This window comes from Tupaia chinensis, unplaced genomic scaffold (genome assembly GCF_000334495.1).
Source record: "Tupaia chinensis unplaced genomic scaffold, TupChi_1.0 Scaffold138060_1, whole genome shotgun sequence".
In the NCBI taxonomy this organism is placed as follows: Eukaryota; Metazoa; Chordata; class Mammalia; order Scandentia; family Tupaiidae; genus Tupaia; species Tupaia belangeri.
The window spans coordinates 1,823,794-1,834,127 of record NW_006197961.1 but is presented as its reverse complement, the minus strand read 5'-3'; the positions used below and the strand labels follow the sequence as shown (position 1 = coordinate 1,834,127).

General features: G+C 52.0%; 1 protein-coding gene across 3 annotated transcripts in view; it reads right to left on the bottom strand.

Moving 5' to 3' along the window:
• The window catches only part of ADGRE5 (adhesion G protein-coupled receptor E5), a gene marked incomplete at its 3' end in the record, with an annotated part of 25,786 nt that overhangs the window by 15,169 nt on the left and 283 nt on the right, over positions 1 to 10,334 (bottom strand). For all 3 annotated transcript variants that reach the window (XM_014592633.2, XM_027776784.1, XM_014592634.2), the window contains 3 exon segments: positions 2,385 to 2,540; positions 3,661 to 3,780; positions 3,937 to 3,987. In XM_014592633.2, coding sequence (XP_014448119.1) covers positions 2,385 to 2,540; positions 3,661 to 3,780; positions 3,937 to 3,987 — 327 coding nt within the window.

Below are 10,334 nucleotides of genomic sequence, written 5' to 3'. Positions count from 1 at the left end.
CACGCCGCAATCCCTTCTCCTCCATTCTCCTCTCGGGATCTTGGGCACGCACGCACACGCGACCGCTGTGAGTTTAAGCCACCGGGTCCGGGACACGAACTGCAGTCTTCTACATGGGAGTCCAGCGACGTAGCCATTACGCTAACTGCTGGTCCCTTAGACGATAGTGTCTGAGAGCGCTGTCTCCTGCCATCTGGTTCAGACTGGAGCCCTGTCATTCACCCAACGTCGCACGTATGTATGGGTGGTCTACATCACTCTGCCTCCCCAGGCCACAGCATCCTTCAGTGACCTCAGGGGGACAGGAATTAATGCAGAAGGGCAGGACGGAGGCTTGGTGGAGAACGGACCGAAGCCAAGCAGCCGAGAAGGGGATCGGGGCTCCCAGAGGCGTCTTCCCCCAGCAGGAGGCTGGATGGTGAGGCTGGACCTGGCGCCCCAATCTCCCTTCTCCCCTGCTTCCAGTTGGGGTCTCAGATCCTCATGAGAGTTTGGAGTCAGAGAATATTCCAGGCATGGCAGAGCCCCAGTGGCCCCTGGTGTGGAGCAGGTGTCCTTCCAGCAGTCACGGGTGATGGCCAAGAAGACGGATGTTCCACGCCATGAGCTGGTAACGCCTCTCCAATGCCAGCCCCTCCTTGGTTTCATACAAAGGAAATGCCACACGGGCAAGAGGGTGCTCAGAACTTACAGAAGCAGCTCTTTTTTTTTTTTAGAAGTTTTTACCTTAGGGTGTGTGTGCTTGCAAGAGAGAGATAGAAATAGTGAGGAGGAAAGTGAGAAATCACCCCCCCCAGGGGGGATGGCCACACAGCAATCCCTTCTTCATTCTCCTCCCAGAATCTTGGGCATGCATGCACACATGCCCAGCGTGAATTTCAAGACGCTAGGTCTGGGACTCGAACCATGGTCACCCATTTGGGAGTCCAGCGATGTAGCTATGCCAGCTGCTGGCCCCAAGCAGCTCCTTTTTAAAATATATATATATATTTGTTTTTCAAGAGAGGTTTTGGCTACAGGGCACATGCTCTCACCGGAGAGACAGAGAGAGACAGAGAGACAGAAAGCGAGAAATCACCCCCCAGGGGAGATGGCCACACCGCAATCCCTTCTCCTCCATTCTCCTCTCGGGATCTTGGGCACGCACGCACACGTGCCAGCGTGAGTTTTTTGTTGTTATTGTTGTTTATTTTTTGTTTTGAAGAGTTCTTTTATTTTACTCTATTCGTTTATTTATTTTAATTTGACCAGAGAGGGACAGAGTGAGAGAGAGAGAGAGACAGAGAGAAGGAAAGTGAGAAAGCAAGCCAGGTCTGGGACTCGAACCGCAGCTGACCACGTGGGAGTCCAGCGCCCTTAATCACCATACCACCTCCCCGGCGTGAGTTTTTAAGTCACTAGGTCTGGGAGTCAAACCGTGTGGACTGTGACATAGCTATTTACACCATTTGCTGGTGCCCCAAGTGGCTCTTTTTTTTAAGAAAAATTTGCGATAGGGCATGTGTGCTTGTCTGCAAGACACACAGAGAGACAGAGAGAGAAAAACTAAAAAGAAAAGCAAAGCAAAGCCCAACTGTCCTTGTGTCCTTGAGCCACGAATGGTTGAGCACCTCCCCGGCAATCCCGTGAGGTGAGCAACATCATTACCCCCTTTTTACAGATGGGTAAACCCAGGCACGGAGACGAAAATCAGAGTTAACAAAAGGTACCATTACTTTTGGTTTTTTATCTTTAAAAGATAGGGACTCGGGACCAGCAGGTGGCTTGGTAATTCAGGGCGCTCGACTCCATGTGGCCGACCATAGTTAGAATCCCGGGCCTGGTGGCTTGCTTTCTCACTCCCCACCCTCCTGTCTGTCTCTAGTGAGAACACAGGCTTTGTAACACATTTTTAAAAAATAATAACAATAGGGAGCCAGCAGGTGGCGTGGTGGTTAAGGGCACTAGACTCCCACATGGCCAACCGCGGTTCAAGTCCTGGACCTGGTGGCTTGCTTTCTCACTTTCTCTTTCTCTCTCTCTCCTTCTCCCTCTCTGGTCAAATACAAATAAATAAATAAATAAAGTGTTTTTGTTTTTTTTTTTTAAAAGAAGTGTCAGAGCCTAGGCCAGCAGGTGGTGTGGTGGCTAAGGCACTGGACTCCCACATGGCCGACCAGTGTTCAAGTATCAGACCTGGAAACTTGCTTTCTCATTCTTCCTCTCTGTCTCTCTCTCTGGTCAGATGGGAGACTAATAATAAATCTTTTAAAAAATAATAATGATAAATAAAAGTATGTAATTTTTTTTTTAACAGAGGGACTCTTGGGACCAGCAGATGGCGTAATAGTTAAGTCTCTGGACTCCTGTGTGTGGGAGGGTGGAGGATGTGAGCTGGTTCTTACCTTGACACGTGTTCTCGCTCTCATTCCTGAACGTTTTTGCCCCAGAACTGAGCCCATAGCCTGGGTTGCACATGCAGTAGAAGCTGCCCTCCGTGTTCACGCAGTCTGCGAGTTTGCCACAGGGTGGCGCCATGGGTGGTGCACACTCATTGATGTCTAGAACACAACAGGGCAAAGGTTACCTCCCAAATGCATGAGCGCTCTCATCCCCTTCCCTGACTCCGTGGCACGGGACCCGATGCCTGCCGAGTATCTTTTGAAAAGACTCTTGGGCTACACAGCCGAGGCTGTGCTGCAGCTGGATCAAGCCATTCCTGAAGGCCACTCAGTCAGCTCTGCTCATCTCAATTCTCTGGCTGGCACCTTGGATTTGGATGGCAGGGCGTGAGAAGGAAGCTTCACGTTGCCCTTTCCGGTTCTCCAAAGGCAAACTGATGCCCAGACTCCAGACTCCTAGGGGCTGAGCTCGTCTCTAAGAAGCTATATGATTGGGACCAGCAGATGGTGTAATGCTTTCATTGCTGGACTCCCACATAGTCGACCACAGTTTGAACCCTGGACCCGGCAGCTTAAAACTCACGCTGCGAGTGTATATGCACATGCCCAAAATCCCGAGAGGAGAATGCAGAAGGGATTGATTGCAGCGTGGCCATCCCCCCGGGGGGATGATTTCCTACTTTCGATCTCTTAGTTTCTCTGGGAAAGGCACTCACCCTTACAGCAAAAATCTCTCTCAAAAAAAAAAAAGAAAAAAAAAGAAGAAGCAGCCACGTGATTAACTTTTACAAAATTTAACTAATTGATTAATTATTAAATTTATTAATTTTTCAATAGGTTTTTGCCTTAGGGTATGTGTGCTTGCTGGAGAGAGAGAGACAGATGTGGAGAGAGGGAAAGCAAGAAATCACCCCCGGGGGGGATGGTCACGCCGCAATCCCTTCTCCTCCATTCTCCTCTCGGGATCTTGGGCACACACGCACACGCGCCGGGCCTGAATTTAAGCCACCGGGTCCAGGATTCAAACTGCGGTTGACTACGTGGGAGTCCAGCGACGTAACCATTATACCGTCTGCTGGTCCTAACCACTCTTATTCCCTTATTCGCTGCTTATCTGTCTGTCTTATCTTGTCCAGTTCTCTCTGTCCCTGAAGACAGTCGGGGAGGCCAAGGGCCACGCCCTCCGCTGCCTCCCACGTCTCCCCCACCCCCACTCCCGCAGGCAGGGCCGGTGCTGCGCCCCCTCCTCCCGGCCCTGCATGGCCTCCAAGTCTCCTACCGTCACAGCTCTCCAAGATGTTGGTAAAAATCTCCCCCGAGGTCGAACTGAATCCAGGGTTGCAGCGGCAGGCAGTGGCGTTGATGCACGAGGACTTCCGAGGGCACCACAGGGCGCAACCTTTGGGGGCAGAGTGTGGGAGCAGAGGGGAGGGCTGAGTCGGGGGCTGGGAAGAGGCAGGGGTGGGGGCAGACAGCCTGAGCGCCCTCCCTCTGTCAGCGGTCTCTGCGGGAGGACCCGTCCCAGGGCCCCAGGGCAGGTTCCCAGCGGACTCACCTGGGGCAGACTGAGTTCCAGCTCCCGACAACGACAGCAAAACACACAGAGCTGCGACAGAGAAGGGAGGTCAGGGGGGCACCCCCGGAGGAGGCAAGGAGGCAGAAGAGCGCTGCATTTGAGGACAGAGGGTTGCTGGCCCCTCCCAGGCTTGGGCCCTGTCCACGGCTGTACTCCCTCCTCCGCGCCAGGCTCCAATGATGTGCAGGGTCAGAGCACCTGTCACCTGCCACCTTGACGGGGTTCAGGAACTGGAGGATGGAGCAGGGGTCTGCAGCCAGAGAAGGTCTCAGCTCCCGTGACCTGAGGCCCCAGTTCAAATCCCAGAGAGTGGGCAGGTAAACCCACCTCTCTCTGCCTCCGTTCCCCCTGCAGTAGACTGAGGATGGTGGCACCCACTTTTTTATTAAAAAAAGAATAATCTTATTGAACTTTATTTACTTTATTTATTTATTTTAATTTGACCAGAAAGGGACAGAGAGAGAGAAGTGAGAAAGCAAGCTGCCAAGTCCGGGACTTGAACCGTGGTCAGCTATGCAGGAGTCCAGTGCTCTTAACCACCATGCCACCTGCCGGCCCCAGCACCCACTTTTAAAAAAAAAATAATTATTTCTTGAGGACAACAGATGGCATAATGGTATGTTGCGGGACTCCCACATAGTCAACAGTGGTTCGAGTCCCAGAACTGACGGCTTAAAACTCAAGTCAGGCGTGTGTGTGTGTGCGCGTGTGCGCGCGTGCCCAAGATCCCGAGAGGAGAATGGAGGAGAAGCGATTGCGGCGTGGCCATCCTCCCTGTGGGGGTAATTTTTTGCTTTCTGTCTCTCCAGTGAGCACACACGCCCTAGAGCAAAAAATCTCTCTTAAAAATGTTGTATTTATTATTATTTTTATTATTAATTGTTTTAGAGATATTTTTGTTATAGGGTTCATGCACTCACAGGAGAGATAGAGAGACAGGAAGTGAGAAATCACCCTCGGGGGGATGGCCACGCTGTATTCCCTTCTCCATTCTCTTCTCAGCATCTTGGGCACGCACACACACACGACAGGCCCAATGTGAGTTTTAAGCCACTGAGTCTGGGTGTTGAACCCCGGTCCACAACGTGGAAGTCCATCAACATAACCATGTTGGCCCCTATTATTATTATTGATTTTGATTTGCTACACGGCATGTATGATCACCAGAGACAGAGTAACTTTTAAAAAAGCAATATTTAAATTCATTCATTCATTTATTTTAATTATTCGTTTATTTTAATTTTATTCATTTATTTTAATTGGACCACACACACAAGCGCACACACACACAGAAAGTGAGAAAGCAAGCCACCAGGTCCAAGACTTGAACCATGGTTGGCGACGTGGGAGTATCCAGCACTTTAACCACCATGCCACCTGCTGGTCCCCATAAATAACTTTTTTTATTTTTTGGAGAGGTTTTTGCTATAGGGCATGTGCACTCACCAGAAAGACAGAGAGAGACAGAGAGAGACAGAAGGCGAGAAATCACCCCCCAGGGGGGATGGCCATGCCACAATCCCTTCTCCTCCATTCTCCTCTCGGGATCTTGGGCATGCACGCACACGTGCCCGGCGTGAGTTTAAGCCACCAGGTCCGGGACTTGAACCACGGTCGACTACATGGGAGTCCAGCAACATAGCCATTACGCCAACTGCTGATCCCAAGAATTCTTTAAATATGAAGGACTTGGGGCCAGCAGGTGGCATGGTGGTTGGGGCACTGGACTCTCACATGGCTAACTGCGGTTCAAATTCTGGACCTGGTGGCTTGTTTTCTCGCTTTCCCTTTCTCTCTCTTTCTGGTCAAATAGAAAAATAATAATAATAAATAAAATAATTGTTTTAAAAAGGGAAAGATAAAAAAAAAAAAAAAACGAATGGGTTGGACCAGGCATTCTCCCAGAATCAAACCCTCCAGATCCAAGATGCTCCGGCCGCCCCCTTTCTGCAGGGACACAGGTGCACACAGCCCACACCCACAACCGCCCTGATGGGCCGATAAGGGACCCAGCGGTGATATTTCACCCCAGGCTCGCCACACACAGGAAGACGCTGTGGGTCGTGTTGGTTTCGCGCCGAAGAGGCCCCTCCTCCTGGGTCTCTGCTGGTTGAGGACGCCATATTGTCCAGCCCTATCTGGGATCCCTCCTCATGTCACCAGGGGCTTTAGCAGCAGGGACCTTCTCAACGTTCGTCAGAGACAGACGAGAAGAGAGGTGGAGAGAAAATGGAGACAAGAGACAAGGGGGCCAGCCCCGTAGCCTAGCGGCTAAGGCACATGCCCAAGACCTCAAAAAGAGAATGGAGGAGAAGGGATTGTGGTATGGCCATCCTCCGGGGGAGGGGGGTGGTTTCTCGCTTTCTGTCTCTCTGTCTCTCTGTCTCTCTCTGTCCCTCCAGCAAGCACACACACCCTATCACAAAAATCTCTCTAAAGGGACCAGCAGATGGCATGGAGGTTGAGTCCCTGGACACTCCCACATGGCCAACCACGGTTCGACTCCCAGACCTGGTGGCTTGCTTTCTCACTCTCTCTGTCTGTCTCTGTGTGTCTCCCTCGGGTCAAATTAAAATGAATTAATAAATAAAAATTTTAGAAAACTCTCTAAAAAAAGGAAAGGAAAAACACTTAAAAACAGATGAGAGGAAGGGGGGGAAAGAGAGAGAGAGAGAGAGACAATGTGGGGGAGAGACACACAAAAGTTGAGGTAAAAGTTAAGGCTGATAAAAATGAAGAGAGAAAAAATGAACATATTTATAGAAACAGATGCAGAGATAGGCGGGTGGGAGATAAACAGAGTGACAGTGAGAGAGAAACACAATTAGGAAGGGGTGGATGGGGAGTAGGGGGAGGGAGGGAGAGAGGACAGGAAGGGGCACCTCGGGAAGGCCCGGTTCCCCTTCTGGGAACACACGACACAGTTTAGACCCCAGCAATCCAGAGAGACCCTCAGGCGGACTCGGACTCGGAGGGTGGGCGGCCTGAGTCACTTCTTGGGCCAAGGACTGGATGACTCACCACTCGGTCACCCGGGATTGGAGCCTGGAGGAGGGGTCACACTGTGACCATGGTCTAAGGGACCGTGTGGGAGGGGCTGGCTGCAGGGTCTCAGCAAAAGCTCGATCCCTAATCCAGACTTGGTATCGTGAGACCAGAGGAGGACAGAGACCTCCCCTCCTCTCCACCTCCCTCTCAGCTGGGTAAACTGAGGCCGAACCGTCCCAGCCCAGCCCGATCCCCTGTCCCTCCCTCTTCCTCCTCTCTGGCCACGGGGCTGGGCTAGTTCCCCCTCGGCCAGGGCTAAGTTCCTCTTTGCAAGACAGATCACACAGGGAGCTGCTTCTCCCAAGGTGGGACCCGAACCCATCTGGCCCCAGCTCCTAAGCCTCGGTTGTCTTTTTTCCTTTTTTTAACCTGTCGTGATTTCATTTAATATTATTATTCAATTTAACCAGAGAGAGAGAGAGAGAGTGAGAAAGCAAGCCGCGAGGACCAGGACTCCCACCATGGTCAGCCACGTGGGAGTCCAGAGCCTGAACCACCATGCCACCTGCCAGCCCCAGCTCCGGTAATCGCTCACACACACACCCTGCAAGGCAGAAGCTGTGTTTATAAGGGGGTCTTCTCACAGCCTGGGCCAGCTGGTGACGTGGAGAGTAAGGCGACTGGATCCCACATGGCTGACTGTGCGGTTTGAATCCCAGTCCCGGCGATTTGAGAAACTTGTCGGGGGGTGGGGGATATGCGTGCTCGCAGGGGTGAGCATGGAGGAGAAGCGATTGGGCATGGCCATCCCCTCTGGGGGTGCTTTCTCACTTTTTTTCTCTCTCTCCCTGGGGAGCACGTACACCCTATAGCTAACTAACTCACCAAATAAATACAATTTCATAAGAAATTGTGTATCATGAATAAACCCTTGCATGGATTTCAAATTTTTTAATAACTATTTTATTTAACTTTATTTATTTATTTTAATTTGACCAGAGAGGGACAGAGGGAGAAAAAGACAGAGAGAGAGAGAGAGAAGCAAACTGTCAGGTCTGGGACTTGAACTGTGGTCTGCTATGTGGAAGTCCAGGACTCTTTGCCACACCACCTGCCGGCCCGGTGAATTTCAAAAATTTTTTTTAATTGCTAGAGGGTCTATGGCTTACCAGGGAGACACCCACCCCCACGCACAAACACACACACAAACACACAGAAAATAGGCAGTCACTCCCCCCCAGAGGGGATGGCCACACCACAATCCCTTCTTCAGTCTCTTGGGGTTTAGGGGTACACATCCACACTCACCCGGCATGCTTTTATTTTCTTTTAGAGAGTTTTTGCTGTAGGGCGTGTGTGCTCACCAGAGAGAGAGAGAAACAGAAAGCAAGAAATCACCCCCCAGGGGAGATGGCCACGCTGCAATCCCTTCTCCTCCATTCTCCTCTCGGGATCTTGGGCACGCACGCACATGTGCCCGGCGTGATTTTAAGCCACCGGGTCCGGGACTCAAACCACAGTCGACTATGTGGGAGTCCAGCAATGTAAGCATTACGCCAGCCGCTGGTCCAGGATCTAGCTATCTTAACCTCCATGCCACAACCAGCCCCGGATTTCCAATATTTTTGCACTTCTAATTCCAGGTTGACATGAACTCTCAGAGGTCCTCCTTTCATGCCCACCCTGCAGCTAGGTCAACAGAGGCCGGGAGCCCAGAAAGTGCTCAGAGAAGAATTTGGTGGGCAGAAGGGGTTGGGGAAGGTGGGACTGAGAGGTTCGGGTCCCCCAGGCAGGTCTTCAGGCTCCATTCCTTGCACCTGGCCTGGGCTGGGCTCTCTGTCCCCATTTTCTGCAGCTGCAGGGGCCAGACCGCCTCCATCTGGGGCTTTGGAAGTTGCCCAAACAGGAGCTGGGAGAGGAGCCTCTGTTCCTTGGCTCCCAGACCCATCTGGTTTGCATTTTCTGATCAGCCCAGAGCAGTAAGATTCCCGCTGGGGGACCCTGGGGTGGGGGTGGGGCACTGACCCTGTTAAGGGCTCCCAGACCCTTTCCCTGGCGAGACATTACTCCTTGCTGAGACATTAGTCCTTACCATCAGAAAGATGCTGTTGACTTCATTCTCTTTTAAAAATAAGTATTCATTTATTTACTATTATTTTTTTAATTTGACCAGAAAGAGACAGAGAAGGAACCAGCAGTTAGCGTCATGGCTATGTTGCTGAACTCCCATGTAGTTGACCGTGGTTCAAGTCCCGGACCCAGTGGCTTAAACTCACGCTGGGCGCGTGTGCGTGTGTGCCCAAAATCCCGAGAAGAGAATGGAGGAGAAGGGATTGCGGCGTGGCCATCCCCCCTGGGGGGTGATTTCTCGCTTTCTGTCTTTCTGTCTCTGTCTGTCTGTCTGGCGAGTGCATGCGCCCTGTAGCAAAAACCTCTCTCTCAAAAAAAAAAAAAAAAAAGTTTGTTTTTCTTTAAAAAAAAAAAAATAAGAAGAAAGAAAGAAAGAAAGAGAAAGAGAGAAAGGGAAAGTGAGAAAGCAAGCCACCCGGTCCAGGACTCGAACCACAGTCGGCCATGTGGGAGTCCAGCCCCTTCACCACCACGCTACCCACCGGCCCCACTGTTTACTTCATTCTTATTGTGAACCAGGGCTGACTCACTTAACCCTTCGAGCAAGCCTGTAAGCTGGAGACCAGTCGGGTTCCATTTTACAGAGGGGGAAACTGAGGCACAGGGGGTTTCATGAGGTGGCCCCAGGCAGGGCTGGAACGACCGGGAATTCAGGCCCCTCTGTCAGGTGCACGTCAGACTTCCGCCCCTTGCTCGGCCCCCGAGCCCGGGGCATGCTGGACTGCCACCTGCCACCTCGGGTGGGCCCGGGGAACCGGTGTCATCGTGTTCTGGGAAACCCCGGGCAGCACCGATTTCCACCCCCGAGTGTCATTTCTTCACTCCATTTGTTGCCCCGTTGCTTAGGCAACCGGGCTCCCCGATAACCATAAACCGTTAGAGCCACCCTGGGTGGGGCGGGAAGTCACCACTGCAGTTCAAACCCTCAGCCTGGCCAAATCTTTTCCACAGCTGCGTCCCGGCTGGGTCTAGGGGAGCCAGAGGGGAGGGTTCTGCCACTGAGACAGCAGGGGGACACATTTGGGGTACCCTGCCGTGAAGGGGTCCTGGCCACCTGCCCTGCAGTACCCCTTGCTGTTTACTGCATGCTCAGAGCAGTTGCTTGTCAAATCCCAGCACTCGTAGCTCCTCCCTATTTTCCTCCCATGCCTCAGTTTCCCCTTTAACGGGGCAGCCCCCAAATTGGCTCCAGGAGAGAGCCTGAAGACCCCCCTGGGCAGAGGAGCCGGGCATTCCTGACGCAGCGCGTGGGTGCCGGG